The sequence below is a fragment of the Excalfactoria chinensis genome, chromosome 5 (assembly GCF_039878825.1).
Source record: "Excalfactoria chinensis isolate bCotChi1 chromosome 5, bCotChi1.hap2, whole genome shotgun sequence".
Classification (NCBI taxonomy): domain Eukaryota; kingdom Metazoa; phylum Chordata; class Aves; order Galliformes; family Phasianidae; genus Excalfactoria; species Excalfactoria chinensis.
Genome location: NC_092829.1, coordinates 34,604,650 through 34,622,393, shown reverse-complemented (window position 1 = coordinate 34,622,393; position 17,744 = coordinate 34,604,650). Strand labels below are relative to the sequence as shown.

The window sequence follows — 17,744 nt, the reverse complement described above, 5'->3', positions numbered from 1 at the left end:
AAGGGAGATATAGTCACCTGCTTGGAGTATTGCTTAGGCACAGTAGTGCGCTATGTGTTCAAACAATCCCAGGCTGAAACTGGCTTATGTATTTTACAGCACTCTTTTATAACTGGTGTGATTTACTGCTGTCTCTTGTTAGTGGTAGTGAAGCCAGTACTACTACATACAGTTTCATACATCACTTTTAAAGGAAGATCTGGATGGAGTGCTGCTAATTAAAGGGACCGTATGTACCACTAATTTTAACAGACACACAAACTACATATCTCAGTGTATGTAGTAGCAAAGTGAAACAAATCAAGGATAGTTTTGTATAATCTAGTCTTAAATATTTAAATATTTCTTCCTGGAGTTGTTTTGCTTCAAGTCAACCTGTCATTGCAGTGTCTGTGGAGAATGGTGCGTCTTCTACCAGAAACCATTAATAGCATCAATCTGGATCGGATTCTACTGGATATCCACATTTTCATGAAGGTCTTTCCCAAAGAGAAGCTGAAGCAGTGTAAGAGTGAGTTTCCTATAAGGACACTGAAGACTCTGCTTCACACCCTGTGCAAGCTGAAAGGGCCCAAGGTCAGACCTGGCACAAGTAGCGTACTTCTTTAAATTAATTTGTTCATGTACTCGATAAAACTTCTGCCTCTTTTTCTTTAGATCTTAGATCACTTAACGATGATAGAAAACAAAAATGAATCGGAGCTGGAGGCTCACCTGTGTAGAGTAATGAAACACTCCATGGATCAGACTGGAAGCAAAGCAGATAAAGATACAGAAAAAGGGGCTTCTCGCATAGTAAGTAATAGGAATATCTTGTACAGCAATTTATTCAGGAAATGAGCTTCATTTAGCGATTGTGGAGTAAGGATTATTCTTTCCATATGCAAGTAGCATTGTAAATAATCTACTTTTATGGCTATTTTAGAAAGTTTCAGTGTATTTCTGTTATATTTCTAAATATTGTATGTATATGCCAAGGTAAGATGGTCTCCTGGGACACTGACATGTGCAGCATAGGCTCTGTACTGCTCGCTTCATCTACTAAGAGTTAACCATATCCAAACCAGCTCTTAAATGCTGGCCTCTCAGAAGCATGCTTACAGCTTGGTAATGTAACAGTAATTATGTAAAACTTTTGTAAAGGTTTTCTTTGGTGTTTTGTTTTTGTTTTTTTTAATTTTTGAATTCCTATATCCAGCTAACAGACAGACCTGATGAGGTTACTGTGGGTTTGTCTGTACTTCCCTTCATTTTTAAGAGAAGATTGTATTACCCACTCTGCTTAAAGTTTGCCTTAATTTATTTAGGAAGAAAAGGCTTCAAAAGCCAAAGTGAATGATATTTTGGCAGAAATATTTAAGAAGATTGGCTCCAAGGAGAACACTAAGGAGGTAAGTGCTCTTTTCCTGCGAAGAAGAAAGCATGATGCAGTAGAGTAGTGTATGCAGCCATTGTAGTAATGCCCAGAAACTCTTCCTTCCCAGGGTTTGGCAGAGCTGTATGAATACAAAAAGAAATATTCTGATGCAGATATTGAGCCCTTCCTGAAAAACTCATCTCAGTTCTTCCAGAGCTATGTGGAAAGAGGCCTCCGACTGATAGAAACAGAAAGGGAGGGAAAAGGACGCATTGCTTCTTCTACAGGTACATGTTACAGCAACAAGATTGATTTATAGGAAGTACTTGCATGTGTCATGTTTTCAACATCTCCAGATTTGTGTGTGTGTGTGTGTGTGTGTGTGTGTGTGTATACACATCTGTGTAGATATGTTTTTTATGGGATTCCAAAGCAATTCACATATTTTTAGTGCTTGTGTTAAGTATGGTTTGCAGGGTAGAAGTTCTTTATTTACAAGGAAGTTGTTAAAACTATAATCACATCAAGTGATGAAATATCTGAAAGCTGCACGATATACAAGTAATTCTAAGTTCTGTCCTGTAGTGTGGGACAAGTATTATCTGTGTTTCATGCTTCCGGTAACAGTTTTTACTTGAAAGCATACAAGCTGTTTGGCAAACTTGGCAGCTGCTGCTGTTCACATTTTACCTCTTGCTTGTAAAAACTGTACAGTAGTTTTGTTCTTTTGCTGAATACTGTTTAATGTGGAATCTAAAATTTTGTAGGTAGTTTGAACTGCTTTTACAGTGGTTGTGGTGACCCTGATCTAGCAAACGATCTTTTCTTTTGGATAAATGATCATAAAGCATGCTTTAAATTTGTTAGTGAGTCTTTTCACTGCAGGCAAACACAAATGACTAATGCAATCTTAGGGAGGGAATGTGACAAATGAGTAGCAGTACAAATTGATGTTGTGTGGCAAAGCTACCTTTAATGTTTGTTTGTTTGTTTTTTCAAGTACTTAACTGTGTCCTGTGTGATTCCTTTTTTTTAAGCTTTTTCTCCTGCTACTGTTTCCTCTTCTACCCCTATACTGTAAATTGCATTCAGAAGAAAGTTTATCTCAGCACTTCTTAAATCTGACTAGATACAAAGAAGAATTTCCTGTTTATCTAAAACTCTGTACAGCTGAGAAATGTTGATTGAGCTATTAATGCTTTTGAAACTGGATTGTGCTCCAGTTTTCTTCTCCCAACTATAATGGTTGGAGATAACGAAGGATATTGTTCTGTCTTGCTAACTATACTTCGGTTAGACCAACTATAAACACTTAACTGTAATTCTCCTTAAATCTTTTTAAACACCCTTGCAGTAAACTAATGAAAACAAAACCCTGTTCAAGCTAAGCCTTACAACTTGCCATTCATTTTGGAATGGAAGAAGTTACTTTCATAATGTATAATCTCTTCTAGAAGACTGGGGAAGGAAGTTTTGAACACCATGTAACATGCTTTTGGACATCACTGTTTCAGACTGAACTGGAATTTGCAATAGTTTTGAGTTATCTGAACAAGTAAAGAGCATTTAGAATCAGTGGTGAGGTCTGATGGGATGACTAAAGAATGTAGCAAAAGATGGAAAGCTCCAAATATTTCTCATCCTGACAGTGTAATTGTTAGGTTCCTGCTATTGTTTATCTTTGATTTGCGTCAGCATCTTTCTCCCCATCCTGCATGTGTCTTTCTCCCCATCCTGCATGTGTATGCACATACCCATCCTTTGCCAGCTGTCAGCATCATTGCTACTTCTGGAGCTGCTCTTCTACTGCTTTCTCTTTGTTTTATAGTTTTCCTCGAAAGAGTGAAAACTGAAGATTACCTAACAGATGTGAAAGAGCCAGTCTTACTATCCTAGCAAATGCATATAATTTAATTCTTCATCTCTTGCATCTCATTTGAAGCAACTGATCAAGAGGCTTATTTTCAAGGTTTTTAATCTTTTTTTTTTTTTTTCTTTTTTTTTTCTTTTTTTTCTTTATGACAACTCTCCTTTCCAGGAATTTCTCCTCAGATGGAAGGAACGTGTGTTCCTGTTTCTACCCACACTGTACCTTCATCTATAGGAAACACAAATGGGGAGGAAGTGGGGCCTTCAGTTTATTTGGAAAGATTAAAAATCCTCAGGCAACGTTGTGGCCTTGACAATGCAAAGGTATTGTACTTGACAACATTTGGAAATCCTGTGGGGTTGTACCTCATTTATGCTTCCTTTATAAGGATTCAAATGATTGGCTCTGCTGTGCCTAAGACAAATTCACACCAGAATCTAGCTATGCTCTGAGGCTGAAAATGTCAGGGATATAGTGTGACTTTTTAGTCCAAGTGGTTGGACTTGTGCAGTTCCTTTGTGTTCATACTGACATGAAGTTAATCATCAGCTACTTACAGTATAAGAACTGAGCACTGTAGCTGGCTTTGCACGGTTCTGACTTTGACACCTGACTTTAATAGCACTGGTGACCTAGAGCAATGTTGTTCCTTTCCTTTCTTCTGTTTTCAGTGCTTTTTATAAAAAATGGCCATTGACTGTATTTTATACTTTTTAATTGGCTTTTGCCATTGTCTGTCTTAACACTTCACTTTCCTCCGCTATAGCAGGAAGACAGACCACCCCTGACATCTCTGCTCTCTAAACCAGCAGTCCCTGCAGTTGCATCCTCTACTGATATGCTTCACAGTAAGCTCTCCCAGCTCCGTGAGTCACGAGAACAGTACCAACATCTGGACCTGGACTCCAATCAGACTCATTCTTCTGGCATTGGAACTACCACAGCTTCACCCTCTTCTGCAGCAGCTAATATTGATGACTTAAAAAAAAGATTGGAGAGAATAAAAAGCAGTCGCAAATAGAGATGCGAGAGAGGCAGCATCACGGTTGCTTGGGCTGTCTTCAGCTTTAGTTTACTAAACTAGAAGTCTTCATAGTTAAATGGCCTCATTTAGGCCTGATGTATACAAACTGGTTTATGTATAATACAGTGGATTTTGGAGGGACTGGGTCATTGTGGCACAAGTATTTGTACATACTCTGCTTCTCAGTGAGCATCTCTTGACAATAGAAGGCTGTCTGTGTATTAGTTTTAGTGTACAGACCTGTAAACAACCATCCTCTTGCTCAGACTAGTTTCTCATAACTTGTTTTTTTTTATTTGTAATATTGTCTTTAAGGTCTTTTTTCCTAGTTCTTAACTCTTAGAAAATCTTCAGTGATTTCACTTTTAATTTTGTGAATTCTTCTCCATGTAATCCTTGAACTGTTGATTCTTATGGACACATGGCATGAAGTAACTAATTTAAGTGTCTTTTGTAAATAAAGTTTGCATTAACTATACCAGTCTTTATAGGAACAGCGGTGACTGCTGGTGAGAGAAGTTGCTGTCTATTCCTGAATGTTAGTGACTGGGCATCTAGAAATTGAACTAAGCTATTCTTGAAATGAACCTAAAGCTTGGATATTTTATAGGAAAGATGAGTGAATAATACTATCTCTGGGTTGCAATCCTGAGAGTTTGCACTCTTCTGTGAGCAGTAGTGCATTTTTTTTCCATGTAGTTGCTGTTTTTTGTTTTGGACTATGGTTTCTGTAAGTTGCAAGTAAGTTGAGGATATTTAGTTTGCTGACACGCTTATTTTAAATTACTAATCCTTGTATTGCCTCTACCTGGATGAAGCATAGTCCCTTCTGTGTATAAATGCTTTCTCTTTGAGAGAGCCTACTGCTGTTGATAAGAAATAGATTAGCAGTGATGTACAGTCAGTGGCCTCATTTATCCTGAACTCATTTAAGTGGTCTTCCTAATGGAGTTCTCAAATGCAAGTAGACCACAGCACCATATTCAGTTGCACTTAAACATCCAATGTTAGCAAACCATCCTGTTCTGTATAACTAGAAAATGCCTGCTAGTGCTGATCTTCAAAAGCTGTAGTCAACTGCTTTTTGAGTGAGGAGCGTATTCTGACTAGCCTTCTTCAGAAGCAGCGAGTATGAGAGCTTAAAAGACCTACACTGTGTAGCCTTCCTAGCACTTTCATCTCTCAGGAGGTGATGTTTTCTTCTTGCTCCTTCTCTGCCTTGTGTGAGCTGGCTGTAAAGCATAAATTGCGTATCTGTTCCATCGCTAGAACAAAGCTATTGAAGAGTTGGACAGGTAGGCTTAAAGCAGTGTTTTATTACTCTGGGTTCTAATCTTGGCTCATGTAACTGCTGCTTTTGTTGTTTGCTCTGTGGACCACAGGAGTCTCAGCGTTTGGGCTACAGCTGAATCAATCTTGCCTGATTAAGTAAAATCTTGGTTTAAAATTAGTACACATACGACAGATCTATGCCAGAGCTGCTGCAAATGACTGCAATTTTCCTTTCACAGGACCCCTTGGCTGGGGTTACAGTGGATTTGTAATACTGCTTGGTGCTTGTGGTGAGTTTATGCACTGTGATAGCAGGTGAATTGTGAGCAGTCTTCATCCTGTGTTAACTAACATGATGCCCTTCATTGCTTCACACTGCTTTGATTCCGTAGTTGCGGTCTCCTATGCTAACCTGAAGTGGTCGTGCCCTTTTATTAAACAGATCTAAATGGCAAAAACAAGTTTTGGCTATTGCTGGTAAGTGCAGCAGCTTTGTGCACTTGGGGCTGTTGGCAAATAGTTGCTTGGATGTCACTGGAGTTACTGCCACTACCTCTCAGTTACCAGCTGCTTTTTGAAACAACATTTAAATGAATTCATATTTTTATTTACTGTACCATGTCTAATAGACATTTTGAAGAGCTGTTTGTTAATTAGTTCAGGATGTTAAAGCGGCAATGCCTGCGAACTTGCATACTACTATTTTAAACAACTATTTTAAGTTTGAAACTGAATTGGAAGTGCAGGAATAACGAGTAGAAGAAGATATAGTTGTTTACTATGAATGAGTTTTTGCCCTGTGTCTTTGTAGTGTTTGGTTGGACTCAATATCCTGGGAGTTCTGAACTAAAACTTGTGCACATAAATTAATAAAGCCTAATCTTTAGCCCAGAAAATATTTAAATAATATTAAACTGAATTTTAAACATGATTCCTCTGTATTGTTTGTAATAAGTCCGCATTAACAGTGACTTACACCAGAAATCGTGTGGTCCTGGTTCTCTGTAGGTATTCTAGGCTTCTCACAAATAATAAGTAGTTGTGAAAGGATGAAGCTATAAAATTTGAGCATTAAGAGAGCTAAGCATTTTCATTTTTCAATGTCTCTGGTTATCAATGACTTGAAACAGTTGTGGAACTTGTGTGTTTGAGGTTGGTTTCCTCAGGTACCTTTGAGAGGTTGCTCTTATACTTTTCTTGAGCAATCAAAATAGGAATCAACTTGAGGACAGCCCAAATAAGCCAATTTCAATGAGGCAGCAAAACACAGTAACTGATTAATAACTTTATTTCCGATGCATTTCAGATAGTTCTCTCTACCATCTTTTTTCCAAGTCATTCTCTTAATACTCCATTTTTAAGCAGAAGCAGCTTTATCTATTGCCTGTTTCTGTAACTTGATGTCACTGTGAAGGATTTGAGAATATGATGTTTTGGGAAGCAAAGAGAGCTTCCAAATCCTTCATTACCTTGAGAGAGATTTGGTCTGAACAGATTGGATAGTTATGTAATACATATTTACTATTGTACTTCAGTGTCTTTGCTCAAGAGCTCATGAAAGAAGTGGGGCTTCTTTTAAGTGTGAATCCTAAGCAGTTGTATAAGAACAAAATAGGTGCAGTGCCAGATGCTGCCTTTGGAAGACCTTGGAAAATTGATTGTTTACAATTTGCTTCCTTCTGAATCTAGTTATGCCATTGGAAAATATACTTTCAGGTCCCAGCAGTATTTTTCATATAGAAAGCTACTACAATGCAGAAATGTTACTTCATCTATTCAGACCCCTGTTTCTGTACATCCTTAGTTGCACGTTGATGACATCTGTAAATTAAGACACTAACTTATAAGGAGCAGTGCTGGTATTTTGTTGCTGCTGTTGTGGCTGAGAACAATGTCTGTCTTACCAACAAGGGTTATCGTTGCTTTTGATGTGGAGTTTTGAATAATGCTGCAGTTCTTGTAAGGTGGTAGGTATCTCCAGTTTGTTATCATCATTTTAGATTTCTGGAACAGAAAATGAGTTTAATTGAAGGGGGGAATGGATGGTGTCCAAGAGAGGTCTTGCTTGCTGTGACGCGAGTCTGTCATCTGAAGTCTAAAATCTGTTGATTATTACTGCTGATAGAGTGAAGAACATTTGAAGGGCAACATCTTAACTAGCAGTACTGCTAATGCTGTTGTGTTGGTGCTTCTAGCTATTGCGATGGCATGGATTCAGGTGCCATTCAGGTGCCATTCAGCTTAGCATGAACATGAGGAAGAAGATGGTTGAGAACTTTTATTTTCAAGGAAAAACACATTCCTTTGTCAAGTTGCAGGGATTTAATTCCTACTTCAAGATTTTCAACGTGTGTGCTTTTAAGAAGTGGAATATTGTAACAGAACTGAGAACAAGCAAGGGGAAGCTCTTCTATCCTTGTTTTTCAATGGTTTTTCGCATCCATTTTTTCAGGCGGAATACGTGAGTATAAAATCCGTATTTGCCATCTCGGTCACAGCCTTCTCCCCATGAAACTATTCCCACTTGATACCAACGGTTGTCATCTGGGTTCTAAAGCAAAGAAAAATGAAATTAGCACAAGAATAAGATTTTCAGATCTAGGACTTGTTTGTGCCACAGCCTTTTTACACCACAAATACTGCTTTGAAATTGACTGGTAATCTGCTAGATAACGTAGCTTCTTGGCATAACTTTGTCTTCACTCTTAAACCTCTAAGTGGAAATTGGCCATTGCTTATGAATTCAGCAGCTGATCTATATCTGCAGGAAACTCAGAAAAGAAGTTGAGCTAGATGATTGCAGGATGCATCTGATTTGATCACCTCAGGTTTCAGATGGGTTTGCTTTAGTCACTCAGCAGTTTTAATCTCTGCTGCGGTTTTTTCAGGTGATTATATAACTTCAGCATCAGACAAACTCAGCTCTGTCTCTTTGAACTTGTCTGTTTGTTCGTGAACATACCTTCATTACAAAGGGCCCCCCACTGTCCCCTTCACAAGCATCTCCTCTCTTTGAGTCTTCAGGACTGTAACCTACAGGCAAGAGGAAAATTAGGCTTTTGACTACAGGAGAGTGGTGATCATCATTTCCTTGAAGCATTGCTTCATAATGAGCTGCTGCTTGCTGGTTGCTCACTGCTTCTACAAACAGTGGACTTAAAAGCAAATGTGTTTTTTTTTTTTTTAATTTAATATTTACATAACAGCTATCTCTGCTGTCTTTGCAACATCACTGTACTCTGCCACCCCATGCTCTCATTACTGTTTTTTATCAGAATTGCTATTGGTCAGCTGCTGTTTGCAGCTATAGCTTGAGCTGCTGTGCCTTTGTTTCACAGACTTCAGTGTGTGCAAGTTCCATGCACTCTGTTCTTTCTTTGTATTGACTAGAGAAAAATGACCCTCCTCGTTTTTACTTGCGTGTCATTCTGCGGGCTTTGCTCTTCCTTGTCCAGCTGGATGCTTATTTTACAGCCTTGCTATAAGGAAGACAGAGGTTTCACTGTCGTGCTTGATGAGCACGTGTTCTGTCATGCAAGATTCCTTTTTGCTGCTGTATGTCTGCATCTCTGCTATGTTTTTTCAAAAATGCTTTCTTAGAAGAATAAACAATAGGAACACTGTATTGTTGGGGTACTCGTGAATTTGGCTTCTATCCTGATGCAAGCATATTGTCAGATGCAAACAGCACAAACTCAGCCTAATAGTTGTTGACATGCCTGCAGGAATTAGGAATACAACAATAGCAGGAAGTATTGATCTAGCACATAAATCCCTAGTGTGTTTGTGTCTTGAACACTCTCTTCTCAAAGAAAGTGCTAGTAGAGGAGGTTTAAGAAGGTGCAATAAAGATTATCGGAAGTACAGTATTTCTTCTATAGTAGGAAAAAGAAAATGGAATGAGTGCTTCTCAGCTTGGAAGAGAAATGACAGAGCTACAAGAGATCCATAAAATAGCCTGTGACATCAAGAAATATTATGAGTATAGATTCATTCTAATTTATTAGTCAGGAAATTTAACAGGACACTGGAAATTACTTTATCCACATATGCTGTAATTAATCTGAGGGAGTCTGTTCCCATAGTAGTGGCATAGGATTAAACAGGTTCAAACAGTTGGGGCAAGTTAGTAAAGAATGGATTGTTTGTCTACCGAGTATTATAATAGCTGGTTTGCAGACCTTAACGTAGAAAGCTGCTGAACTGCTTCTTATGCTGGTGAAAAGATTGTTTTATGAGCACAGTTCTCACACAGCTGTTGCTGATAATTAGTGGAATTGTTCCATTAGGCTACTTAGCCTGACAGCATAGCGTTAAAAGCTTATTCCTAAATTCTCTTGCCTTTATGTAGCCTGGAAGCTGAAAGAGTTATTGTCAAGGGAAAGTTTTCCTTGAGGACATTTGCAAGTTTCTTGGAAGGTAACTTTGTAGCACGAGTTTCATGAGGACCCCAGACTCCAAGTCTTCAATGGCAAGCTTTAACCTTACCTATCCAGGTGCACTTACCAGCACAGAACATATTGTCGGTGACTTTGACCCTGGTGGATGCCTTGCAGGTGTTTTGGTCTACAATAGGTAGATTGAGCTGCTGCAGAACTGTTGGTAGGTTTTCTGGGCTAGTGGCCCATGTTTCTTTCAAATTTCCCCAGCCAGTTACCCGCCCTTTGAAACCTGCCAGCATCAGCCTGTGGAAAGAAATAAGATTATAGTATGTTGTGGCAGCTTTCTCTTGCCAGACTCTTTCCTGAAAGTAGCTTAAACAGGCATCTTTCTTATCTTCCATGATGACCTGAAGAATGTTATAGTCTATATTTCTGGGGCTGAGGGGACAGATAACTCACCTCTGTACGACCTCCTTGGTAGGCAAGCAGACAGGATGGATGTAGTCACTGAAGATGACCGGTCGCTTCAGGTGCAGGAGTGCAATATCTCGGTCCATGTTCTCTTTCCAGTTGTACTTGGGATGGATGATGATTTTATCCAACAGAACAATTTTCTCTTTATTCTTTTCATATCTGAAATAGTTGTAAAGGAAAGAACTCACTGTACTGTAGCAAGTGAGAGTCTCTGGGGGCTGATAATTTTCTCAGGTGCTTTGTCCCCTCTTGACAATGGAGTACACCTTTAAACTTCCCATGGTTCTGCTCTCCTTCTCACTTCAACCTTTGGGATCAGCAAGCAGAGCAAATATAGCTCCATTAAATCTCACTATTGGGAGGCCTTTGCTGTTTGCATATTTCTGTATACTTCCTTGGATGCTGATTTTTATCCAAACCTCATTGTATCTCACTACTTAAGGGCAGAGCTAGTTCACTCTTGCTTAGTTTAGGCTCTTACTTTGCCCTGAAATGCTTGCCAATCCGCACCAAGATATCGTTTGTAGTCAAGTTCTTCTCCCAGGGTGGATAAAGAAGGCAATGAGCAGCAGTCAAGACCCAGCTGTTACTGATGAGGCTGGCACCACACAGCAGCTCTTGAGGACTCTTTTTGTAGAGCATCACCTGCCTTAGACACAAGGAAAAAGGAGTGCTCAGGATTGATGTCTTGGCTGGATGCATGTGTCTTGTGGTGTGTCTTGGTGCTATGCAAGGAAAGTGGGGTTTGCAGTAAACATGGAAGCACATGGTGCTGTACCAATAAAAGGACAGATGGCTTCATTGAAAATATATCTACCCTGGAAATGTGTAACTTACATAACAGACAGTTTGCTTTATTTCCTTCACTTGCAAAGATTTCTTATCCTGTCTATTCCAGCAAAGCTGGAACCGTGGACCACATCAGTGCTCTTGCTTTCCCTGAAGCTTGTATACTTAGCTCAGTTTATTTCTAGCTATTCCTACTGCTTTGTCGACCACTTGGAGAATCTGTGATTAGAAATGATACCAGCTACATGCTAACTGTCAGACTGCCCATTGTATTTCTCCCCCTGCATGAAGGGTGTGGGAAGGGTAGAGAAGGGAGGTAATACTTACCAGGGGGAACTTCCAACTTCTGCATCATCCCCATGTACAACTCTGCCTCCCATGTAGGAGTCCATCAGCTCCTTCTCACTTTGATCTGTTATCTGTTTCTTTTCAAATAAAGGGCGAATGCCACAGTCTGAAAAAATAGGCAGTCTGTTTTCATTACTCTGCCTGCTTCACAGCAGCACAATTTTATCTGAAGTCAGCATGCTAAGTTGGAAGAGCCTAGGAAGAGAGTGCTTATTAGGTCCATAATTGTAACTAGAATTTGACTTCTGCACCTTCAGGGAATTTAAGTGTCTCCCACCACTTTTGGCAGCAGTTGGTAAGCTGGTATTTCAGAGGCACAGTGAGTGCTTGGGCAGAAGAAACTGCAAATTCTCTATGAACTTTTTGCTCACCTGCTTCACCTTCACCAAAAGTTTTTTCATCGAAGAAGGTTTTGAACTCTTGAACGATGGTACGTCCTGATATTTCCTCCAGCTGTTCATTCTCATCCTCTAGCGAGCTGTCTGAGAGAGACAAAAAGATGAACAGGGTAAAAAGCCTACTGCTGCAGTTTCTACATTTCAGCCAGTGTAGATGTTCATTTCCATGCACAGTAGGAATGTTGGAGGAATGATGTTTTAAAACCATTGCTACTTTTCATCATCCATCAGTGTGAAGCTTTAGAGAAAAGAGTACACCTGAGAGGTAATGGCTTTGTATACAGGTATGTTAGTAGGTAGGTTAGTGCAAGGGCTGTTTGCACAAGTAGGACTTTCACATGCATGACTCATGCTAATCTAGTCATTTTTTGTTTTGTTTTGTTTTTTCCATTCCCTGACACTTGTGCCTACTCAAACCAATAAAGGTTTCTTACCGCAGTAATGCAGGTCACAGTATTCAAAGTATGGTGGTTCGTCTATTACACACCAGACACCCTCATCGTCTGCATCAGGGTTCCGACAGTAATTCTCCACCAGCTTCACCTCTGGGTTAATGGTTTTGTCTTGGAGCAATGCTTTGGCCTTCTCTGAGGCCCATGGCAGGCACCTAGCCCCAGATACAGTGACTGAAAGTGTCCCTGTATAAAGCATGCCTTTCTCTGGTTCACAAGGCTGTGCTGTGGTTGATGGTGTGACCCGGGGAGTGAACTCGACTGTTGTCCTTTCTTGACCTAGAAAGACAGAAAGTTGTGATTTAATCCATAGCTTTGCCCTGGAAAATACTACTGTTAGCAAATAGTACTTGAGCCAGTTTATTAAAGCACAGAGTTCTAAGGGGCATCCATTTATATTTGAGAACTTCTGCTGTGCTACCTTGTGAGCAATGACCCTCAGCAAAGTTGTAGCATCAGATGTTATTTCTGGTATGGGAATGTATGGGCAACTCAATGACATTTCCTTTCAATCCTCTTTTAATTTTTAAAGCACAGGTCCTTTATTCCGTGTGTCCTCTATTGTACAAGCACCCTCCTTGCTAATTCTTTCCCCTTTCCTATTGTCAGTCTTACTGCTAAGTCCCTTGCTGGAGAAAAGCTAGGATGCAGTGCTGAGACATACCACATACTGGAATGGGGCACTCCTCCCGCTCCACTGTTGGGTCTCGTGTGTAGCACCACGGACCTCTTGAGTTGTTGTCTGGGTTCCTGCAGTAGTTCTCAGTGAGGTCGGGATAAATGGAGGCATTAAATCTGTGAGGAAAGGATGGTTAGGATAGGAAGGAAAGGCACCCTGGAGAACACTGCAGGAGAAAGCAAGAGATGAACTTACTTAGGTATATGTGGGTATTTGCTTGTCCACACTTGACATTCAATGCCCGATTTGGTGTAGCTAATTGTCCCCCGATAGTTCTTGCCCAGATTAAAAGCACAGTTACCTGTCAAAATCCCCAAACAGGTGAGCCTGGGTCAGTGGGAATGGATGTTACATTTTTCAGTGTCAGAAGTACCACAGATTCCTTTAACTTTGTGGATGTGTGTGATCCTCCACAACCATAGGCATTCTTTTTATAAGAGGGGAAGGGCACATCACTTAAACTTGCTCTGCCTTATCAGAGGGAGCTCTCCCTGAGGCTCTGTGCTTTGCTATGGCTACAAGGCACAGGCCTGAGCAGTTTTGAGAGGCCAGTCTAACCCGGAGCTCAAGACCGTGTTACTTTGTCATGGGGAAAAGGGTATCTACCTTCTGCCATTTCAATGGAGGAGTTAGGCAGTCTGTAAAATAGATAGTGGAGAAATAAAGCAGAAGAAGGGAATTTAAAAGTCCCCTCATTATTTTTCTTTCTAGTTAGATGACCTTGCTAGCTTTAGATCATTTTTGTTTTTCCTTCCAAAATCTGGAGGAAGCAAATTCCTGGCACTCAACATATCTGGGATCTTAAGGTCTGCATTCATTTCTTACCTTCTAGACAAGCATCCAGAGTTGTCCTAGGCATCTTTGTGCCCTGACATACTTGCAAAATAAGAAGAAAGAAGCACGTTATATGAAAATCTAAACAAGCATCATGTTTTGAACCAGATTATCATCTAGGGACAAAACGCAAGTGCTTTTTCCTGGTGAGTGAGCTCTTTTAAAAGGGCAGGGAGCCATTTCTCCAGGATGGAGGAACTTGAAGCAACGTACCTTGGTATTTTGCCCAAAATGCATCCTGTAAAAACAGAGAAACAAAAAAACAAAACAAAAACAGCGTAAATATCAAGGAGTAGAGATGCAGTACATCAGACCTTGGCTGCTGCAGTTCAAACAAGCAGAATGCCTCAGTGCAGCAAATGGAGCAAGCTAAGCTAGTTCTGTTTGTATTAAATACCAGGGGATCTAGCGAAACAGGAAGTCTGGTATAAAACCACGTTCCCACTCATCAGACTCAGGATTCAAGTCCTTTTTCAGCTCTGCTCTGAGATGCAAACACGAACAATTGGTTATGTGCAGAAACATTTGCTCTCCATGTTCTGCTGTTAATCAAGTAATTGATCATCACTAGGAGAAACTCAGGCCACTTGCTGTGGATTTGCAACTAATGAGACTAACAGAAGGGACTACAGTCGCTTCTAAAGAAAACCCCAGAGATGCTTACAGCAGTTCCTCCTCATCAGCCTGCAGAGGAAGTACAGCAGCACAGAAGTGCAAAGAATTTAACCTGGAATTCGTAACGGTCATATGCAAGTATTGCTCAGTTCTTCACATCTGCATCTCTCCTGTGCAGCCTGAGAGTGATTGCTCTAGAAATATCTTGTAGAGCTTGTATAATTCTGGCTTTAACTCCTGACTGGTAATGTTTATTATTTTATACTCAGGTGTGGAATTATCACTGATACTGGCCTTGGGACTAGGAGCATTTTACAACAGGATGGATTGAAAAGAATTAGCTGAGAGAGTGAGTCTGGAAGCCAGAAAACAGATGCACTGTGCCAGAGTTTCAGCTCAAAGGGGCTTGAGGCATCTGCGCTCAAAATTTGTTTGCTGTCAGCTGTTCTTTCAGTGTCTGGGACTGCAGCCGTTGAAATGTGTGTGGCACCATACTGAACTAGTAGATGAAGATGAAATTCTTATCTAATGGTTGAGGGAAGGCTCTCTTTTATTTCACTTCACGCTTAAAATAGAGAGGGAGGAAAAAGAATTTGAGATTTGTGGTGCGTTTCCAGGAGTGGCTCTAGGAGGGAATTATCTAGGAGGGATATCTCGCCTCTCCCTGGCTGATAGGCACAGTAGCTTTCCATCTATAGCACAAAATTGTCTGTTAAGACCCCAGCCCCTGGCTGTGTGTGACCCACGTGTCTCACTGCAGGAGCTGGCTGCAGGACACCAGTGTGGCCTGTGACGTACCGTGTCAACAGTGGATTCAAGGGCTTCAAAGGCCTCTTCGTAATTGCATGTCTCCTCCAGGCACTCTCGCTCCAGGTTTCCTTTGATCATCTCTTCCAGAAATCCCTTGTTGGCACGTCGCGGACGCTTGAGCAGTGACAGTGCCTGCCCCTTTTCCAGGAAAACTACCGAGTCAGAACACTGCCAGTCAAAGGGATGCTCATGGTGGGACGGTCCCTGTGTCTCCTCTTGAAGTATTCACTCAGCGGGTGTAATGCTCCCACAGCCCAGCCTCCCCAGCTCACCGTACAGAGAAGGGAAGCCTTGTCAAGGACCTGTGAGGTCCACAGCTGATGGTCAGAGCAGTCTCGCTATAATTCATCTGTCAGTATTGGCTTCATCCAGGTCACAGAAGTGACAAGATCTTCTGCTATCCTTAGCAAAGCTGCTCTGCTAATTTGCTTGTTTGCTTGGGGCTTCCTACTGCTGTCTGTCAACCACTGAATTTCTATATTGCCAATTTCAGACTACTGCAATAGGAATAGGTAAATTCAATCTTCATCTTCTAGGCCCTGATCTGAGACCTGTGACAGGTCTTGCCCCACACAGCAGTGGGATAGAAAGGACCCGAACTCATATTAAAAGCAAATAGATGAAGTAGAGGCTCTAGTAAAAGAAAAAGGAGCAGTAAGCAGGAAGGCTGCATACTGTGTGTGACCTAAACTTTAGATAAAGGATAGCTGGAGAGGCAATGCAGAGTTGCAGCCAGTGGGGTGAGCTGAGGAACTAAGACGACCCACAGCTGTGCTACACAGGGTCTTGTTCTGAGCCACATTCTCCTCCACCATCAGTCAGGTGACCTGTGAAATCCACTGGGCTGTTGTCACAGCTTTTTCTGCCAGCTGCTGTGTGCCACTGCATCCTCCTGGGCAGGGAAGCAAAATGCTCGCTCTGCTCTCTGCACCCTTTCACTCCCAGCTACAGGCTTTTAGAATCTCCTTCTGCATTACCTGGAAAACCTTCTATAGGCTTTACCACTGGAAGGAATTAAGCCCATCCTCCTTCCTTAATCACCCACTGGTACTGCCCATCTCCCTGTGTTCTTACCTCCATCATGGCTCAAGGTGAGGTGCAGAAGGCTGAAAAGGAGCAGGCCCTGCAGCATAGTGGCTTTGCTGTGCACCATGCTGTACAGCCCTGGCCGCAGAGGAAATGCAAAGGGAGCAGAATAAGTGGAGTCACAGCCCTGCTGGGTTAATATTAAACCAGAATGAAGAAACAGGACTCCAGAGGTCGTGGTGTGTCAGGGACAGCAGGACTGAGGCTCCTCTTATCCCTTCTCTCTTGGCATCTTTCCCTCCCTCTGGGGCATTTTCATTTTCATACTTAATTAGTGGAAACCAAACCGAATGTCTTTGGACACCCCGCCACACTCCAGATTAAAATTAGCATCCCAATGTATAACATGGCATGAGGATTAAGAGGATACGTTTGTACCAGGGCACAGGGAGAGCTTGGGCCGGTAGAGAGGTCCCTGCCAGCTGCCCCAACCCAAGCAGCTTGCTACTGCTCTCCGTGTCACCCTGCTCTCCCGCAGCTCTTGGCATGACTGCTGTGTCCCCATCATGCTGGCTTGGTTCCCTGCTGCAAAATCTTCTTGGATGCTGTACTCCAGCAGCCTCACATGTAGCAAGACTTGGAGATCTCCTTAGTCATTCCCAGTCCTCTTCCTGTTTTTGGTTGCAAGTTCCATCCCTTTTCCCCATAGAGTCCAGTTGTCTTCTCTCCCCACAGTTATCAGCAGGCTCAGTCTGATATTTTGGCACCAGAACACACAATTTAAGTTTCTCCCATCTCCCTCACCCATGCCAAGTAGCAGAAGGGGTGCTGGCTGCAGTCTGTGGATTTTCAGTTTTCCTCCCAGTCAGGTCAGTAATGCCATCCTCAGCATATACGTCCCGTGGCAATATAATTCCCAGTGGGGTGGAGGAGGGTGAAGCAGTTTGAAGTCTGGTCTCTCCCTTCTCTTCCCACGCCAGTGGAACACATTAAAGTACAGAAGGAAACAGAAGCTGACAAGCAAGCAGAAAGCACACCAGAAACAGGCAGAAAAACAAGGGCTTGTGGGAACAGGAAGGCAAGAGTTATATGGGTGCCACAACATCTGCTAACAAGCAAGTCAAGAGCTGAACTACCAGAGCTGGGATTGCTGTAGTGATTCCTACATGCAGAAAGCTGGAATGGTGAGAGAGCAGCAGAAAACAGGGCAGTGTTGTGGTAAGGCTCAGAAGCTGCCACAGGGCATAAAAGTGGTTTCTCCCAGCAAAGAACATGTTTTGTTCTGTGCCTCAGTGCAGCAGATACAACTGTAATGTTTATCTCCATAGAAGGAGTGCAAATATTAGCATTAGGGTGGCTCAGGAATGACTCTGTGGCCGCTGGTACAAAGAGCAGTTGCAGAGGCTCCCGCCCT

At 41.6% G+C, this 17,744-nt stretch overlaps 2 protein-coding genes across 7 annotated transcripts in view; one reads left to right on the top strand and one right to left on the bottom strand.

Annotated features, from left to right (window-relative positions):
• CKAP5 (cytoskeleton associated protein 5) overlaps positions 1-6,454 on the top strand; it is a 45,513-nt gene extending 39,059 nt beyond the window's left edge. For 5 of the 6 annotated variants that reach the window (XM_072336966.1, XM_072336964.1, XM_072336962.1 and 2 more), the window contains 6 exons: positions 388-576; positions 658-795; positions 1,308-1,391; positions 1,485-1,644; positions 3,396-3,550; positions 3,994-6,454. In XM_072336966.1, coding sequence (XP_072193067.1) covers positions 388-576; positions 658-795; positions 1,308-1,391; positions 1,485-1,644; positions 3,396-3,550; positions 3,994-4,248 — 981 coding nt within the window. In that variant the 3' untranslated portion in view covers positions 4,249-6,454. The remainder of the gene's footprint in view (positions 1-387; positions 577-657; positions 796-1,307; positions 1,392-1,484; positions 1,645-3,395; positions 3,551-3,993) is intronic. The other variant, XM_072336967.1, reaches the window with a different exon arrangement.
• Positions 6,455-6,602: 148 nt separating this feature from the next.
• Positions 6,603-16,465, bottom strand: F2 (coagulation factor II, thrombin). The gene is made up of 14 exons (XM_072336971.1): positions 16,379-16,465; positions 15,293-15,456; positions 14,093-14,117; positions 13,871-13,921; positions 13,241-13,346; positions 13,031-13,161; positions 12,349-12,645; positions 11,888-11,998; positions 11,496-11,622; positions 10,861-11,028; positions 10,365-10,538; positions 10,030-10,208; positions 8,486-8,556; positions 6,603-8,074 (listed from the first exon to the last, which is right to left on the bottom strand). The coding sequence occupies exons 1-14, from the start codon at positions 16,455-16,457 to the stop codon at positions 7,934-7,936; spliced, it is 1,824 nt and encodes a 607-aa protein (XP_072193072.1). The 5' UTR covers positions 16,458-16,465; the 3' UTR covers positions 6,603-7,933.
• Between the last annotated feature and the right edge of the window lie 1,279 nt (positions 16,466-17,744).